The 20,121-nt window shown below is 39.9% G+C and overlaps 1 protein-coding gene across 5 annotated transcripts in view; it reads left to right on the forward strand.

The window, feature by feature from the left end:
- Positions 1-20,121, forward strand: part of myo3a (myosin IIIA) — a 95,998-nt gene that overhangs the window by 5,171 nt on the left and 70,706 nt on the right. For all 5 annotated transcript variants that reach the window (XM_036125374.1, XM_036125373.1, XM_036125375.1 and 2 more), the window contains exon 3: positions 999-1,133. In XM_036125374.1, the coding sequence (XP_035981267.1) occupies positions 999-1,133 (135 nt within the window). The remainder of the gene's footprint in view (positions 1-998; positions 1,134-20,121) is intronic.

Consider the following 20,121-nt stretch of genomic DNA (forward strand, 5'->3'; position numbering starts at 1 on the left):
CACACCACCGATTTATGCTGTAGGTTGGGAGAATTCATCTTCTTAAAGGAAATGCATTATGAATTCAGTTTTTTTTATTCACGTAAGAAATGTATGTTAAATAAGCTCTTAAAGAGTGAACGATGGTCTTATTTTTACATGAAGGGGCCTGAGTAGAGGGAGAAATCTGAGATTGAACAGAAACACTTAAGGGTAAATTTCACCAGAGATTGTTTGCTCTTTCTTTGCTGCTAAATTTGATGGTTTTTGAGCTGCTGATTCAGCCACTAAAATGTTATATCACACCTTTTTATCTGGCAACGCTTACAGTATTTGCAGATCTATGCTGAGTCACATGTGATGGGTATCAAGCCTGTAGTCACATAAACCCCAGTGTGTTCCTGCTTTTCTCAGCAAATAGTCCCACCCGATTATTGTCGATCATTTCCATTTTGCTGTCCTAAATATATTTGAGGTGCTTTGCTTGCATTTACCTCTCTTAAATGAGCCGGAACATGGTGGAGACAAAATTAGTGAAGTGTCTGTATTTATCTTAGTTTTCAGTATAAAGAAAATCAGACAACATCCCTGGTTTCAGATTTGACCTCTGGCTAAAAAAAAACTTTTTATTCTTACTGTCCTGTTGAGACAAACCTTTATACTGTTTGTTTTAAAGGTACAGTACGTAACATTCTTTATTAAGAAGCTCTAATTATGCATTTTTTTGCTATATATTTATTTATATATATTAGGTGTTAAAATATCACAAATTAGAAATTCACAGGAGTCGTGAGGATCACTGGCTCATTTGGGGTTTTAACTTTCATCCAACAATTCCTAAAGTGGGGGGTGAATACAAATGCACCCTACACTTTTCTGATGTATGCTTCATAGACTTGCATCACCTTCCTTTTACTCGCAAAATTGACAAAAGTGTGCATTTTCAGACGGTTTTGACGATGTGATGAAAACGAGCCTGTTTTGTAATGCCAACCAGTCTTTGTCCTCTGATTCGGCAGGATATAGACGAGGAGATCGAGGCAGAATACAACATCCTCAAAGCTCTCTCTGACCACCCAAACGTCGTCAAGTTCTACGGGATGTTCTACGAGAAGAATCTAAAATGTGGCGATCAGCTGTGGCTTGTCTTGGAGGTAAGGACAACAAACCAGTGAGATGTGGCAGGACTTCGGTGCAGGGTTGCAAAAGTCCGACTGTACATCTTGTAGCAAGTCTCCTCGGATATTTGCATCGGCACCTCAGCCTGAACAGGGATTATGTAAGAGATTTAGCCGCCATGGGCTTCCCAGGAGTTTACTTACAGGCTACCTGGGGGATTTGGTGCCGTGCCAGTTCACATCATCGGGTGCCGGACGGTGGATTGTGGCGCTTTGCTGTGAGCAGCAGGGCAGGGATTTCTATTCACCAGGGATGCCTCTGCAGATTACTTTACAACATCTGAGGCTGAAGTGTCCAATTGGCTTTACGTTCCTGCACCTGCTGTTGTACAGACACGATCAGATGTACGTGGAAAAACTCCCTGCCTCCAGCTGCCCTGTTTCCACAGCCTTCATCTGTCGCCACCTGTAGTTCCTAAATGTCAGGTTCTAGGCAAACGTGTGATGGCAGTCAGCTGAGAAAACATGTTTGGGAGGTCTGGCAAAATGTCAAATATCACTGTTTTCTCCCCGTAGGAGACGTGACCATCTTATCTTAGCACACGCATGAAGGACGAAGCTAAGGACATTTAACACATTTAATGCATAACTTCACACTTCTCTTCTTGTTGTTATAATAACCCCTTATTGTCCTAGAAATAAACCAACACAAAACACAAGTTACTTTGAATCTGCTGGGACATTCTCTGTCTTCTGCCTTTATTATCGGACTTCAAAGAAGGGTCAGCTGGATAAGGCACGATATTTCCTTATCTAGCAGAACAATCCACAGTTTGAAGTTAAAACAGCAGAACATTCCTGCAAGCCAACTTTTGAAACAGACCAAATGCCTGTAACTTAATATAAATAAAATGATTACATTTCCATTTTTCCAATACTTTTCCAGGACATACGTATGTACTTATGGCCTAAAACACAAATATATCTCTCTTGGACACTCTTCAAAGTGGAAAATGCAAGAAAACATGTTCAAATAAAAAAAAAAACAGTGTGTATTTATTTGAGATGCTGGGCAAAATTGTTCCATATCCAGTCAGGGCAACAATTGACAAGTATAGAAAAACTGGGATTGTGTTGGAGAACGCTAACAGCGAGTGGCATCTCGGTGATCAACGAACATTAGAGATGCTTTAAAAGACATCTGGTTATTTGGGGAAGGATGCCATTAAACTGGGACAGTCTTCTTTGAGAAGAGCCTGATGTCCAACATCAGCTAGAGTTTGTGTAAAACAAAGGATGAATTGTTAAGTACGGTGGAGGAGTTGTCATGCTGTGGGCCTGTTTTTCCTTCAAGGGAGTCAGGGCTGGATAAAAATCTGTGCAGCCCCTTTTAGGAAATGGTTATGCAAGGGACTAAGGTCTGTGTTGCGATCCTCATGCAAATCTACTCTGTGCTTTAAAAGCGACCAAAGCTATTGTTCCCCTTCCTGAATATGTTAATATCTGTATCAGGTATCTGCGGAGCAATATTTTTCTCAGGTTAGATGTAGGAAAGGGAGTGAACCATCGTGCTGTAATGGCTGACATGGTTGTGAAGTTTTTTGTATTTTCTATTCCCATCTCAGACGGTTTTGCACTGACAACAGCAGTGTTATGCAAACCCTCAATTTGAGCAGGTAAAAAAAAGATGATCTGCCAATAGAATGAGTGTTTTGACCCCTGAAATAAGATAATTAGATCTACTGCAGTTGAAATGAGAAGATGGGGATGGGTTGTTCCTATTTTAAGTGCAAAAATATTGTTACAACAGCCAATCATTCAAACTTGCCTGCTCAAATCAGTGACAAATGCATGAATTTCAAGAAAATGTAACTCACTTTTAGCTCCTTTTTTACCGTGCTGACCTTTGCAGAGCTATTTAAGTCAAAAGTCCCGCTAAAAAAAAAAAAACAGCTTCTAAAAAGACCTAAAGAGTGAGCAAAAGATTGTCCTTTATCAGAATTATAATTTTTTTATCTGTATAGTAGTTGTCAACCTCTCGGTTGCTTAAAAGCAGAGGTGGTTTTGGAGATGGGCTAATATGGCTTACTGCCCAGGGTAGCATGGCCATGGGGGCAGAGCATCGTTTAGAAAAAAACAAGACTATCAGCTGTGATCTTAAAAGATTTTCCTGTTGCTTTTTTGTTTGTCCATACAATGTTGGCTAATGTATCAGTAGCTAGAGCTACTCCTGTTGTGTTCTTTATCACGTAATAAGGAGCGGGGTTTCTAAACGTCTCTATTTATATGTCTGTCTGCATCAAACGTCCTACGGTTTAAGACGCCTGTGCAAAATTCTCCGTTTTCCGGCTCATCGCAACAGCAAACCGGCTTAAATCGGAGGCAACCGGACGTTCGCTCAGTTCTTTCGACACCTATCCAGAAGTCCTTGTTGGTTCTGGAGGCTCGCACTTGAGGAACCTGCAGTTGGAGCGCTGCTGTTTTTAAGGACATGGACTGTGATGGGCAGTAGCGCCGCCACATGTAGCGAAGCTATTAGTTAAACTACATTTTCCAGTAGCTTGACCGTAGCGTCGCTGCTTTATGAATCAAGTAACTTTCCTATAGTGACGTTATTTTTTTGATCAAGTAGCGACGTAGCGTCCACAAACGCTACAAAATCCAGGACATAACTAAGAAATGAAACCAGGTTTGCTATTTTGAAACAACATTCAGAGTGAACAATCAATCTGAGTTGTTGGTTGGACATGCGCGAGCTTCTACTTTGCCTCTCCTGTCTGTATCTATCGAAACATGCGCATGCATACAGCAGTGGAACTTATGGCAAGCCGATTAGGCAAATACTCGCCTGTACAATAACGTGCAGTTCCAACCCGTATTTTACCCGAGCGCGCGTTTTTTACGTCACCGCGTGTTTCCAGCCAGAACGCGCGGTGACGTAAAAAACGCGCGCTCGCGTAAAATACGTGCGGTGGCGTTAATAACGTTTGGTGGCGTTTTTTGCATATTATATTATCAGGAGGTTGTCTTTTATGTGCTCAGCCACTAGATTTAAAGGTGTTTTACCCAATAAGAACACTGCAGCACCAGACACAACCAGGAGGTCCCTGATCGTTGGGGAAAAGCAGAAAGAAGATGCACCTTCCTTTCTGATCCTGTCTAAATCCTGCTTAGTTCAATAGTAAAGTCTGATATTACACAAAACTCACTCTGCTTGTTCTCCCTACTTATGCCCTTGGTGCATAAGATAAATGAAATCTTTAACAGAAATGTTATTATTAATTCTGAAAATATTATCATGTGAATATAAATACAAAGCATACAGAAAATGCAGCTTTATTAAGTGACCTGGTTTATTTTATTTAGCTTTTAATTTCTTTTCAACATTTAGTTCTACTACTTGGCTTGTGCTTTGGTAGTTTCATGTTTAAAATGACAAAAGAAATATGAAAAAGCTTATTGTGCATCTTCTTTCTGCCTTTCCCCAACGATCAGGGACCTCCTGGTTGTGTCTGGTGCTGCAGTGTTGTTATTGGGTAAAACACCTTTAAATCTAGTGGCTGAGCACATAAAAGACAACCTCCTGATAATATAATATGCAAAAAACGCCACCAAACGTTATTAACGCCACCGCACGTACTAGGCCAATAACATTTTTGTTTTATTTCTAGCAGTAATTACTTCAGTTTGTATTTTATTATGCTGCTCATAAAGCAATGTCTACACTGTGTTAGGTCATTGGCTGATCTTTAATAAATGTTTTAACCAGTGTATCAGACTCATTTTGAATTGATCTGATAGGTTGGTACAACGTTAAGTAGCTTCTGATGTAGTTAAGCTACTTTTAACACATTTGTGTAACTTAGCTTGCCATATTTCTATAGGTGGTAGCTTTTGTGTAGTGAAGCTTAATTTATTGTTGAGTAACTGATAACTTAGCTCACTACACTGGACAAGTAGCTTGCCCAACACTGGACATGGAGGCCCATCCTCCTAGACGTATTCTCAGTCAGATCAAATATATGACCCACCCATCTCTCTCCTGGGTCGTTAGTAGCTATTGCTTGGTGTGAGTGGAGTACTTGGTCACCTGGATCCTGATGAGATGCTGATGTAATCTCTCTGGAACGTGTTGGAGTACCGAGCTGTAAACTCTGGGGAGCTGCAACTGCAATCCTCCCCCTTTGTTTAGTTAACAATATCTCTACTTAGCTATGGTTTAGGATCTAAATGCTGTGTGACCTTTGTTTACTCCTTGGCTGCACATTTCCCTTGCAGCAGTCTGAATCTTGGGTCTGGGGTTAAAATCACTGCCTGGCAGTTCAGTGAGTAGCTGTGGCGGTGCTGTGTGGTTATTAGTGTGTGTGTGTGTGTTCGCTGTGAAGGAGATGCATGTGGAGTTTCAGGAGGTAAATGACAGGAAAGCATGAAGAGAGGTGGTCACTCACCATGGTTACTGCTCCTCCTTTTGAAACTGTAATTTCCCAACCTCTCACAGCGCTGAGAGGAGCCCTTTTTTTTGCGCTGACTGCAGACCGCTCATTATGAGCTGAATTCATAGAAACTGCATCCTCCTCTTTGTTAGCCGCTTCATTGAGGTCTGGGAGCTTTTGGCTTTGACTCTGTAGCGCGTTCCTTTATGACTGCAGATGTGGGCAGAAATGAGCAATCTTTCATGTGCGGAAGCTTGCTTAGTGGGGTTTAAAATAGTTCCGAGAGATCCGCGATGGAGAGGCTTTTGTTCTCTAATTGAAAATGAGACACTGATTTGGGTCTGCTTTTTATTTTGCGAGACCGATGTTGCATCAAAGGATCCTTTTTAATGAGGGTCAAGGAAGGCAGCATTTTAAAGTCAACCTGTCCTTGTGTTGTATCTTATATTGTTCACTCGTTTTCCGCAGTTGTGTCACCAATATGATTTAAAAAAAAAAAAAAAAACATTTCAAATATCAAATGTGCTAGAATCTTAGACTTTTACAATGCAGTAAAAAAAATGTCTTTGCACCCTAACAGATTTCCTGACTGCATGTGAAAATATAACTGTTCTACCTTTTAATCCAACCTTTATTTATAGAGCTCATCCCACACACCCAAGGTGACAAAAGTGTTGTACAGGTCCAGACATTTAGAACAAAAAAACAACAAAAACAATCAGTAAGTAAAAGACTAACAATGAGAACAGTCTTATATTTCCGGTTGTTAAATCATGAATTAATTGTGATCAACCACGCTTTATTGCGTCAGTTTCACTCCATACTTGGGTCCGATTACTGACCGATCAGTAACTAGAAACCCCTTGAGCAGAAAAGGTCCTGACTGCAGGAAATAGGCTAAAAGAGCTATTAAGAGTCCATGGCTCAGGGTGTGCTCCGCTGGCAAAATAAGCAACTTGTTATGTCCCCAATCTCAATAAAAGAAGAGAAACAAAGCCCTTGACATCTATCAATCTGGAAAGCATCACAAAGTCATTTCTAAGGTTGTGGGATGCCAGTGAACGTCACTGAAAGCCATTATCCAGAAATGGAGAAAACGTAAGGTCGGTTTACACTACACTTTTTTAACCGAGCCGAGACCAGTCCGAGCACGGTAACCAGACTGAACTGAACCGCGCTAAACATAACCGGACCGCGCTAAATGCAGACCAGTTCCCTAGTAGGTCTCGGACTGTTTTTTTTTTTTTTTTATCCCGGTTATCTGATAACGAAGAGCGCATGAGCAGACCGCGTCATCCCCTTACAGTCAGCTGACTGTCCACGTTTTTTCCGCCGTGTCTGGCTGCACGTCCCAATTCACACTCCATTCAGACAAATTTCAGAAATTCATAAAAATACTAGCTTCCTTACCGTGCCACACGGTTTCCAGAGATGAATCTGCTTAGCAGTGTGATGAACCTCAGCGTCTGTCATTGTTTCCTGCATCTGTAAATCCTTATTAGACGTTTGTTTATCTTATCCACTTCCCAAAAGCCGACTTTGTCTAACCATAACATCCTGAATGTTTTGATTTGCTCGGTCCCGCCTTCAATCCCAGAGAGCAGCAGTTTCGCAGATCGTCACTAGGAGGCGAGAAGCAACCAAGGAACCGGGATAGCGTGGTGTGTAAACGGTCGTCTCGGCTTGGTTAACTGATCCAAGCTCGGACTGGTCTCGGGTCGGCTCGGTTTAACAAGGGTAGTGTAAATGGGGCTATAGAACAGTGGTGCACCTCTGGAGTAGTCGACCAACCCAAGATCCTCTGAAAGTGCTCTGACGACTCCTCCAGGTGGTCACAGTAGAACCAAGAACAATTGTTTAACGGTTCTGAGCTGTTTCCTGCTTCAGGGTCTGGACGACTTTAACTGAGATTTCTGCTCTCTAGCAGAAAAGGCTGAGAAACAATGTCTGGGATACCGGTTTGTGATCTCAGAGATTAAAAGTAGTTGAGTTGTACAGAAAAATAATGACCTGACGCATTGTTTTGAATGGCTCAAAAACAATAGAATGGACGTGTTGAAGCGACCTAGTTAAAGTCTGGACTTAAATCTGGTTGAGATGCAGCGACATGTCCTTAAACAGGTCGTTTATGCTTGAAAACCGTTCAGTGTAGCTGAATTAAAGCCATTCTACAAAGAGCAGTGAAAAGTCCTCCACAGGGATTTTAAAGACTGATTCAGTACCATTTTACAAAGGGCTTGATGTTTATTTAATTTTATTTTATTTGCATAATTTCTATGACCCAGGAAAAAAATCTGGAAGCCTACTTCATTGGCTTCCTGTTAAATCAAGTATAGAATTTAAAATTTTCCTTCTCACGTATAAAGCCTTAATAATCAAGCTCCATCATATATCAGAGCTCTGATTACCCCGTATGTTCCTAACAGAGCACTTCACTCTCAGGCTGCAGGTCTGCTGGTGGTTCCTAGAGTCTCTAAAAGTAGAATGGGAGGCAGATCCTTTAGCTATCAGGCTCCTCTCCTGTGGAACCAACTCCCAGTTTTGGTCCGTGAGGCAGAGACCCCGTCTACTTTTAAGACTAATCTTAAAACTTTCCTTTTTGACAAAGCTTATAGTTAGAGTGGCTCATGTTACCCTGAGCTATCTCTATAGTTATGCTGCTATAGGCTTAGGCTGCTGGAGGACATCAGGGTCTATTTCTCTAATTTTCTCACTCTACTGAGTTCTACTGTTCTCCAATCTGCATTGCTTGTTGTCATTTCATCTTTTAACTTTTTGTTCTCTCTGTCATTTTTTCTTCATAGTAGGTACACCTGGTCTGGCGTTCTGTTGTGACATCATCCAGGGAAGACAGATCACCCGCTATTACCATCTAATGTAGAACAGATTACTGGATCAATGTGTGCTTCTGTGCTTTTTTGTCTCTCTTGTTGTGTCTCTGCTCTGTCTTCTCTAACCCCCAGTGGGTCGAGGCAGATGACCGTTCATACTGAGCCCGGTTCTGCTGGAGGTTTTCCTTCCCATTAATGGGGAGTTTTTCTTCCCACTGTCGCTTCATGCTTGCTCGGTATGAGGGATTGCAGCAAAGCCATGGACAATGCAGACGACTCTCCCTGTGGCTCTACGGTACTCCAGGAGTGAATGCTGCTTGTCAAGACTTTGATGCTATCAACTGGTTCCCTTATATAGGATATTTTGACCAATCTGTATAATCTGATTGATTTTGATTTTGTAAAGTGCCTTCAGATAGCATGTTTCATGAATTGGCGCTATATAAATAAAATTGAATTGAATTGAATACTAATTAAAGGTTACTAAACACTCAACAAGGCACTATATCAATATCAATATCCTTATCAATATCAATATATAGTATTTTGGATTACCAATGGCTATGGCAACAGCTGTTTGTTTGTTTTTTTGTCTTGAACAATATTTTGAGTGGTAATTTTTACCCCCTTTAAATAAATCTACCCAAGTATAAAAGTTTTTCAGGGTGAGATGATTCAGCTTCTCTAAAAAGACTGATTTAATTCCATGTTTTACCAGAGAGGGCGCTGTGTTATCAGAGCATGCTCAGATGAGCAGGAAACCGGTTGAAGACTGCAAAGAAATTTGAAAATGCTGCCATATTTATTCTTTGAGAATAATGCATTAGCACAAAAACAAATAAATAAACAGGAAATCACAACAACAAAAAAATGTTTACCACTTTTGTCTGCAGGTCTTTGCATGACACCAACTGTAAAGTTCTCATCCATCCAGCTTCTGTGGATGATTATTTACATGGAGTTTTAAAAGCATAATTCTCAATCAGACTTTTTAACAAACACTGTGAGGAAGTAGAAACCTCACCTATAATGACTGAAAATGATGAGGCTGCAGGAACAATGGCTCTGTCTTTCTCTGGACCCGATCTAACAAGTGACACAAACACAGTTTACCTCAAACATTTCATCCATTCATTAATGATAGATTAAAGATTAAAAATAACGTACATCAAACAACGACTAAATTTGTTTCATCTTTAGATTTGTTTCATCTGCTTCTGCTCGTCTTTGATGGACTGCTTTCATTTACATGACTAAAAAAGCACCTGACCTGATTTAAAATGGAGACGTTCCACTTAATATTCCCGTTCTCAGTCCCAGTCTTTCAAACTATAAGCTCTGTGACAAACTAACTGAAGGTGTGGAAGGAAAATGATCCTAAAGGACCTTTTTCAAAATTAACAATTAACAATTAATTCTGATTTTAGGACGATCTGTAGGGATGAATATTCAGAATGAGGAGGTGTGTACAGTAACTTGTTTTTCCTCTGCAAAGCACTTCATTGGTGTCACCTTTTCTGGGTTTTTACAGCAGCAAGTGGCTCATTTATTTCAGTCTGTCAGTCACTGGAACACGCCCCGTGTCATGGACTCCTAACTTTACTCAGCAACTCCAAAGGACGCACCTTGGACCTTTCTTTTTTACTTTACTTTAGGTTTGAACGTCTATTTTAAGTGCTCTGAGTGTGTTTTTACTCCTGACCATTACTGTATTAATTTTGACTTATCCCAAATTGTTTCACAGACTTGTTTGCCGGGAGGTTAAATCTCGCTTTTTAAACTTGTCTTCCTTTGTCTCTGCAGATTTTAATTCTTTCTGTTCTCTTTTTGGTGATGTAGATTCTCTGACTGATCATTTTAATGAACACTGCCTTTCTTCTATTTTGGACAGCATCTGCCCGGTACCTGTTTCTAATTTCAGACCGTGGAGAACTGATAGCATCCACTTTTATGAAAGCGTACTTGTAGAGAAATTGAACGTTTGAAGAAGAACACCCTTTTACAGGTGCATCTCTTGTACCTTAAGGGGTTTTTTTTAGCTTTTATTAACACAGTCAGAGAAGCACTGGCAACCTATTTTTCTAACTTGATTAATAGAAGCAAAGGTAACTTTTTTTTTAACCTCCATCAGGGTCATTACTACCCCTGATTCACCTTCTGTTCCTATTTCTTCTGACGAGGACTGAACTTTTTCTTACTTAATTTATAGACAAAGTCAGTAAGGTGATAAATAATATTCCTCCCCTTACATCTGGCTTGTCATTTCCCTCTGCAGCTCGTTATTTTAGACCGTTTCCAGCCAGTGTGCCTTCCTGAGCTAATTAAGCTTGTGAGCATCATGAAGGCATCTTCCTGCTCTCTGGACATTTTAGCAGCATGCGTTTTTCTGAAGAATGCTGTCATTCACCCACTCTTAAAAAAGATACTTTGGATCCTTCTCTTATCAGCAGCTAAAGAGCCATTTCAAGATATTAGAGAAGGTTGTGGTGAAGCAGTGAACTGCTGCTATCGGTACACTATCAGCATTCTGGACCCCATGACAGGCAGGTTTTCGTAAATCCCACTCAACTGAAACAACTTCTATAGCTAGCTTTATACTCGATGCAAAAGTGAAGTACCAAAGATAAAACAGATCCTTTGGCCTCATGGCTCTTTGGCTACATTTTCAGTTAGATGCCTTAGGATAATGATTCAGGCTTTGCACTTGATACTCATGCCAAATCTCTGGTTTGTTGCTGTTTCTACCATCTGCAAAGCATTGCCAAACTTCGACCTATTGTCTCTCGTCTTGAGATGGAAATTTTAATTCATGCTTTTGTTTTGTTATGTCTGGATTATTGCAATGCACTTTGCGCCTCTTACCAAAACCTCCCTAGACCGGTCGCAATCTGTAAAAAGTTTTGCTGCTAGGCTCCTGACAAGAGCCTCAAAATGTTATTGTGTGACTCCACTGCTAATGCAACTTCATTGGCTGCCAGTTTATTATTGAGTGCATCCTAATTTTGACTTGGAGAGCTCTGGTGTACATCTCTGAACTATTGCATCTCTACACCCCTATTAGAGCCCTGAAGTCCTGAGATCAAGACCAGCTGATTGTCCCCCATGCAAAATTGGAAACTAAAGGAAACAGCTTTTTCTCGAGTTCTCTGAAACTCCCTCCCTCAGACTGAGATCAGCAGACTCAGTGGTTTCATTTAAAGGCTAAACTTACATTTTTTAATCTGCTTTTAAAATTGCTGTGTGTTTCTGTAAAGTTGTAAAGTACTTTGCAATTTTTATCTAGAGGTGCTTTATAAATGCAGTTGTACTTACTTACTATCTCTTTGTTGCTGACATCGTCATAGCGCTTTATTACCTTAACATACAAAAGAGTTTTTTTTTTTAAATCAAGTGAGTTAAAGGTTTTACCTACAGTTTGATTTTATGAAGTCGAGTGCCCTAGAGATGGTACGAGTATCTTACCTGTGAAAGCTAAGTTGTATAATAACCTCTACTCTTATGAACATAAAGTTTGGACCATTTGGGGTGGGCTAATCGTCTAAAAAGTGTAATGATCACAAAAAATGTAACTTTCAAGAATTATTTTTGTATTGCCTGTGCACAAATCTGAGTCTAAAAAGTCTGAAATCGTGAAAGGGAAAATAATAAATTGTGCTTATGAAATGGAGAGCTTGAAACCAAATCTGCTTTCACCTTTTAATTGAATTTTGTATTCATCATGGTAATCATTCCTACTAAAGAGCAGCATCTGAAAAGATCTTTGACATTTTGCATTGTATAAGGTTTCATCCTATTTAACTATATAATTCAGTAGAGTTCAGCCTGTCAGAACAGATTAAATACATTTTCTGGCTCTAATTCGAACAAATTGTAACTTTACTCTCTGATTCATCTGATTATCAGTAAATCTAAAATGAATGTATGGAGACTTGCACAGTCCAAATATCAGCTCTAATAAAACTTATGAGGTAAGCATGATTGTGAAGGTGATCGTGAAATGAAACTTTAATCTTGTTTTCTTGTAATTATTATGATTATCACTTTTTGGAAATGTTTCAGAAAGGTCATTGAACATAAATTAAATGAAACAAACCGTGAAGCTTCTTGTGTTGCTTCCTCCAATATGCAGAGATTTGGCTTTTTGACACTTCTTTATTAATTAATGTTCATTTCCAGAACACAAGCCTTTACCTCCACCGACAAGCAAAAGATCAAAGTTCTGGTTCAAACGGATCTATGTGTCTGTCCTGGATAATTTAATGATGACCGCACTTGATATGGGCTGACGTAACGTCCAGCTCATTGTCGGTGAAAACCCTCAGTGGTATTCACTGCTGGACTGCAGATTGTCTGCAACTCTGGTGGCAGAGAGCAGAAGTGATTAAGCTCCACGTGTGGCGGCTCAGATGCATACCATCAGTCCTGCGAGGGCCTTCCAGGCTGCTGATGGAGAGTTGGTTTGATAGACGGATAGAAAACAGACATTAGACAGAGTGGTAAAACCTTATGTCAGCTCTCAGTCAAGCCTGGCTGCAAGTAAACGGGAATTTTATTGAAGAGGTCCGCTGGACTTCTGTGGCTCTTGGCTCTAAGTTTCTATTTGAAGTTCATCTTGCAAACTATGCCTTTAAGTTCAGGGAAAAAAACGTAAAAGACACAAAAAAATGATGACAAAGACACTAAAAGGAGGCAAAACTACATCAAAGAACTAGTTACCGCATACCGTGCTGAGAAAAAGTTTTACTTGTATGTCACGCTTACATTTTTCAGATCATAAAAGAAATTTTACAGTCAGACGAAGAAAATTTCAGTAAATCCACATTTGTCAGCAACATGTAAGTAGATTTTGTTGTTTGTTGTTTTATTTTAGCCACATTGGGAGAGTTTTCCAGCCTGAAAGGCTTATTTAAGGTCACCCTACAGCTTCAGACTTGATTCCAGACTTTTATTAGGCTAGTCCAAACACCTGATTCTCAAACTGGATTACTATACCCAAGTGTGCTGGAGCTCAAGGTCATGAACGGACAACCAGATATGTCCCTGAAGAAGTTCTGGTAGAGGGCAGAATTTATGGCTCCATCAATTACTACTGTCTAGGTCCTGAAGCAGCAAAGCAGCCCCAGAATATGTGCTACCTCCATCACACTTGACTGCTGGATCAATCTAGTTTAATGTTCCTTTTTTCTGATACTGTGTTGTTTTAGCACCTGATGTAATTGGGGCAAATATGTAGAAATCTCCATTTTTGTCTCGTTGGTCCACAGATTTGTGTTTTTTTTTTTTTTTGCTCAGGTGAGGTTTTCATTATTAAACTCTCCTATTGTTGAGTCATCAACACTTTCTCCCATTGTTGGATAAAGTCTCTCACTGTAGTACCAAAGCCTCTGTCAGCAACACATTTGTCAATTTTTTAAAGGGGGCAGTTTATAATTTCTGTTTAGGAAATGATAAACTGTGCATCAAAATATTGAGTTCCTGATAATATAATTTATGAATATCATGATTTTTTCTAAAGACTGAAAACATATTTAGTGCTATTAAAGAAGACATCTGCATAATTACTTCACATTAAATGTCTCCTATAGAGTGACAACATATTTTCTCTCCATCAATAGGACAAATATAGAACTGAAAGCCCCTTGCTTGGCCTAGTGTGTGCATTCCCCAGCAATTGTGAATGTGCATTCACACATTCACACATTGTATTATCACCACATTAAATACGTTTTATGGTGAGTGCTTTACAATCGTTGTACAATTGCCACAGGTACAGTTTTTTTTATTCCCAGCAACTATGTATCACAGTGAATTACCAGATAACTAGCATTTTATGAGAGAGGGGAATTAGTGTTCATATTTCCAATTTGAGCAGCCACCATAAATGTAAAAACAAGTACTTTGACAGAAACACAGACTGCCACCCATTCTTAAAGGCACTATAGCTTTATTAAGAATTATTGTCACTACACAGCCATGATGAAATTTTGGTGAGACGTTGGCTCTGAATGCAGACACACATTAAAAACACCCTTGGAAAAACAAAGGATGAGTGTTCTTAGAGAAGGCCCTCAGAAATGCAAAAACATAACATGAAAAAAGCTTTTAAAGTTAAGCTGCACAACAGAGGAGAAAAACTTATCAGCGGGGAAATCATACTGTGCAATTACGAATAGATATTACGGCATATATGGATATAAATAGATGTGTAAGATGAAAAAAAGAGAAGAAGCCGTTGAGTCACTGAGCGATGTAAAACAATTTGCAATTTGCATGAACATCCAAACAAATAGTTGATCAGAGGCTAAAAAGTGAGCAAATATATATTAGCATATGAGAGGCAGTTTAAAGGCGATAGCTACAAGTTCAACTCTTCCCGACCAGTAGGTGGCACACTCACGCTGGCCTGTTCTTGTTCCAACCTCCAACTGCACTGTTTTTCAGCCGGCTGCCCGTTGCGGTTGCATTAGCACAACGTGAACCTTAGCATAACTGTTAGCAATAGCATAACCGTTAGCATTAGCATAACGTGAACCTTAGCATAACCGTTAGCATTAGCATAACTGTTAGCATTAGCATAAATGTTATCATTAGCATAACTGTTATCATTAGCATAACTGTTATCATTAGCATAACCATTATCATTAACATAACCGTTAGCATTAGCAAATGTTTAACTTACCTGTCCAGAAGGATGGACAGGTATGGCTTCTGAGCCTCTTTGCTTCCTTAAATCGGCACTATTGCTGAAAAGCTTGACTGATGTAATCCACGTTTTGCTTCGTTTTTGATCCGCTTGAATCTGAGGACTGTAACGGTGCAAAAAAGCCATTTCTCAGTGGTAACACTGAGGATCTGCCAACACCTGAGCTCTGTCTCACGTGACTCCTACTATTCCTATTGGTGCAGAATCATTTCGCGTCGGCATTGGCAACGTAACCAGAGGTAAATATTTATATATTTTTGGACCTGTCAAAATTTATTAAACAATTATTTATTTCCCGTTAATTTATTTTTCAGTAAAATTAAATTCTCCATCGGATCAAGAACCTGCAGCATGTTTGTAAACATGTAAACAGACTGAGCTGGGCTGGTGGTTTATTTGATTTTCAAGGTGGAACGATAGCCTTCACAGCTTTGGGAAATAAGCTTTTTTTTTAGGTCTAGCATTAATTTTTGATTTAATGTTTCTGAATCGTTTACCTGGTGAAAATGGGACAAACAGTGTGTTGCCCCGGTGGGTGGAGTACAGCACTGCTGCTGTTCTGGTTTCAACCAAAAGGACCTTGCCAAGCTGAAGCTGAAAGTTTCCAAATAGTTGTCATCATGTGCTTGGCTACCCACCAAGTTGTGCCTAGGCTCTCTTTTGCTAACGCAGGCTTCAGTTTAAATGTGAAACATACCTGTCAGCTTGTCAAACAGAAGCTCTGAAATCCAAGAGAAAGGAAGCAGGAAAAAGCTCAAGCAGTAGCTCACAAGATTAATAATCTGTGTAATCCTTGTTGTGATCGGTCCACCAGCATCCTTGTAAAAACATGCAAATTAGGGATTTTGTGAGCATGATTTCTTCTGACTTTGCAAACCATGCTTTCATCAGAGTGCAGCAAACCCATTCAAATAATTGCACTGGAAGCTGATTGTTGTGCAACGCTCATTACAGATGGTGTTTGATCCTCTGTGGTTAAACTGGAGCTGCTGGTGGAGCTTCAGAAACCCCTCACAAAAGGTGCAAGTAAAAAGGTTAATTAGACTCTTCAGAAACATATATTTAATATTCATTTAGAGCTTTTGAAGACCAATTTGACCCAAGCTGCATTCATGGTCTACAACTTTCCAAAAGGATTGAATATAGGGCTATTGCAGAAGTTTGTTATTGGTCTGCTTTCTCCATTCTTAAAGCAGTTTTGAAGGGCATTTGGGATCAATGCGCCGCAATTGTGCTAAAGTTTTAACTTTCAGATCAAATCTGTCCTCTTCAGAGGAAAGAACATTGAGTAGAATGAACCAGAAACAACCAAAGATCTTAAAAGCCTATCATGAATTGAAAAATGCTGTAAGGTGAGTGTCACCGTCCACAGAGAAGGACGTTTATTGTTACCAAGAAGCTGAAAAATCAACAACTCTATGCCTAATGTAATCTGTTGCTGCTCATCTGTACAAAGACAAGTCCTCTGGGGAAGAGTTACATGGCCAGACAAGACAAATGAATGAACAATTTGACCACAGAGAGATTAAGACAGTTTGCAGGAGTCAAGGTGTGGTTTACAAACATAAATCATCAGGAATGTTGTATAAACATGTCTGGGAGCTAGTTTGTTGCCACTGGTGCATCACATAAACGCAGCAAGATAATGAAGACGTAGAACTGTTTCTAAATCAAATCAGTCAAAGACCATCAGAGATCACCAAACTTTATGAGCTCTGTCTCATTCGAAAGGCTACCTGTACTGATCTTTGAACTACTAGAGTCTAAGCTCAACTTAATATTAGTAATTTAAATGTTTGTAATGCTTGTGTCATTTTTAAATCTATGTAAATATAAGTAAGATCAAAAAGGAAGAGCAACTGAATAAAATAGCGTATTGAATGATCGCTACCAATTGAACGAAGAGGAACTGTCAAATATACAGGCAGAAGTATGCCAGAAGTTTGCTGAAAAGGGCCTAGTCAAAGCCTAACTTACTAAGGGAATTTATCCAATTATTAGTGTGGGTTCATCTATGTATTTGAGGCTGTATGAAATAGTTTGAACATGTGAATAGGAGAAAATCCATAATAAGCAAAGTGGAGCTAATTATAGTCTATAAAACTAAAGATTAAAGTTATCATTCCTCTCTGAAAAAAAAAGAAACCTGAAAGGTTTATTTAAAGGCACAAAGCTACTGTGACCCTCATGCTCCTGATGAGTGTAAGTAAACTTCTCACCGCAAATACGCAACGGCAATAGACTGTGACAAGGTCAAGGAAAGATCCGTGTGCGTGTCTGATGCCTGCAGAAACGTTAGGATGGCAGGGATAGCTGCGTGGAAAAGCATCGACACTGAAGAAAGGTTTCTAAATTGGCTGCAATCAAGCCGCATTCACGCCGCAGCAGGTTGTGGAGACCGTAGAGTGGTCTTAATACGGAGCGAAGAGGACCATATCTCTGGGATTTGGGTTTCCTCCAACAGATGTGACTGAATATAGGAAGGTTTGGGAGTCTTTAAGATTGTCGCCACAGTCTCATGTACGCAAAATTAACGCATGGATAATTTGTCTCGTTACTTAACGTAAAAATAAAATTCATTGAAATGCTTTTTTCCTCCCCCGGTGCACTTTCTGGGTGAAAATATGTCTTAAAACTGAAATATTTCCCACACCAAAAGCAGAAAGGGTCTATTTATCTCTAATTCCTAAACAACGCTTAGTGAACAATTGACTGCACAACAGGCATTTACGCATAAAAAAATCAGCAATTTCTGCTCGATCCTAGCTCTTGGCACGGTGACTGACATCCTTGAAGCTTCTGCTTCTCTTACACCTTTGGCATCTCCTGAAGACGGGCCCAAATTAGGGGTTATCATTGTTGCCAAGGCAACCTACAGGGTAATTTTCTGTAATTTTCCAAGCGGGAGAGAGATATCTGTTGACAGCAGGGTCCATATAGTGTTGCGGCTGACAAAAAGAAAAACACCTACGAGCCCACAATGGAAAAACACTTGGTTCTAGTTTGTTGTCTGGAACTTTCGACGCAGGTGCACCTCGGTACCGAATTTCCCCCGAAAAGTTGATGCATTTCAAAAACGAGACGTACATTACACATACTGGTATAAATTCTTATGCATTTATATCTGTTTATTATGATAATTATGGCTGACAGATAATGAAAATGACAAATTTAACTTTGCAGAAAAAATGTATGCTATTAATACCAATATAATACCAATAGAAAGGTTTTTTTTTAATAGAGAAATATGCATGAATCACCGCATCAATACAGTGTAGTACAGAGATGATCAGCCTGCGAGGTGAGGTGTTAAGGACGCCAAGGTGGCCTGAACATCTGCCTTCATCTGGGAGGTATGATTAGATCTGTTGTCTGTTATTTTCCTCTGGACAATTCAATTCAATTTTATTTATATAACACCAATTCACCAGACATATCATCTCAAGGCACTTTCAAAAGTTAAATTCAATCAGATTATACAGATTGGTCAAAAAGTTTCCTCTCTAAGGAAACCCAGCAGGTTGTATCAAGTCTCTCCAAGCAGCATTCACTCCTCCTGAAAGAGCGTAGAGCTACAGTGGACAGTCGTCTGCATTGTTGATGGCTTTGCAGCAATCCCTCATTCTGAGCAAGAAAGAAGCGACAGTGGAGAGGAAAACTCCCCTTTAACTGGAAGGAAAACCTCCACCAGAACCAGGCTCAGTGTGAACGGTCTGCTTCGACCCACTGGGTCGAAGACAGAGCAGAGATACAGAAAGCACAGAAGCTCACATTGATCCAGGAGTACTTTCTATGTTAGATGGTAATAGCGGATGATCTGTCTCCCCTGTATGATGTCACAGCTAACAGAACGCCAGACCAGGTGTACCTACTATGAAGAGAAGAAAAACAAAATCCTTCATAGATCCTCCGTAGGGTGATACCATGGTCATTAAAAGCAGGTATTGGTAGTTTTGGCAGGACAGGGGTGACTCTGGCTTAGTGGGAAGATTTGAAATCGTAAGGTTGTGTGTGAGTTTCCAGCTTTGCCCTGTCAAATGTCAATGTGCCCCCAGGCAAGGCACTTAAGCCTGCTGATCTGTTAGTGATGTGATTGGGTGATCTTGTCTGTAGTGTAAAGTTCTTTTAGTGGTCAGTGGCACTGAAAATGCCAAATAAATCTGATCTGTTTGCCACTTAGGAGTAGACGGCAATGTGAAACAGACACAGCATACGTATTACGATAAGCAATATCTTCAACCATTAAATCATTGCACCGTGGGCTTGTTGTGTATTACCACTATAGCAAGCCAGCTTTAGGTGGCATACCCCTCGATGGCTTCCCACTCTCTCCTCTACACTCTTGTCTGTTTCGTCTTGCCAGTTGAAGCGTTCTCTGACTCTCTTCTTTCATTTTGAATATGACTGGAAGCCACAGACCGAGCAGCAGGTTTACCATTGTTCCCTCTCCTCCATTGTTGTTGCATTTATGTTCCATCCAAAATCGCGTCATGTTACTTTTTGGGTTGCTCTGCCATCACATCCCCATCCATACGTATATAGGTGCGACTCAATTTGAATGGAAAACAACCTGAACCACGCTGAGTTGAGTAGAGTTGAGCCGAGCCGAGCAGGTACCGGTGGAAAAGATGCCTCTGGAACTGTCTTCCACCCCTACTTAGAAACACGGACTCACTTCTTCATTTCAAATCACAACTCAAAACTCATCTGTTTAAGATTGCCTATTCTCTTTAATATCAATTTCCCCAGTTTCTGACATTGTGTTTTTATCTTTTGTACGGTGACCTTGAGTGTCCAGAAAGGCGCCTTTTAAATAAAAGTTATTATTATTATTATTATTATTCATTTATTTATTTATTTTTTTCATTCTTTCAAGGCTGCAGCTATCCCTGTTCCTAACCTTTACGACCAAACTTTATCCTTCAACTCTCCATAAATATGCTTGCTCAAAACAATCTGTGAACAGTTTCCTAAGAAATTACCTTTTGCATCTTGTGTTTGTTGGAGCGAGTGTCTTGAGTGCCATCCTCAGGATTAATTTGGCCATAAAATCACTT

This window comes from Fundulus heteroclitus, chromosome 21 (assembly GCF_011125445.2).
Source record: "Fundulus heteroclitus isolate FHET01 chromosome 21, MU-UCD_Fhet_4.1, whole genome shotgun sequence".
NCBI classification, from domain to species: Eukaryota; Metazoa; Chordata; class Actinopteri; order Cyprinodontiformes; family Fundulidae; genus Fundulus; species Fundulus heteroclitus.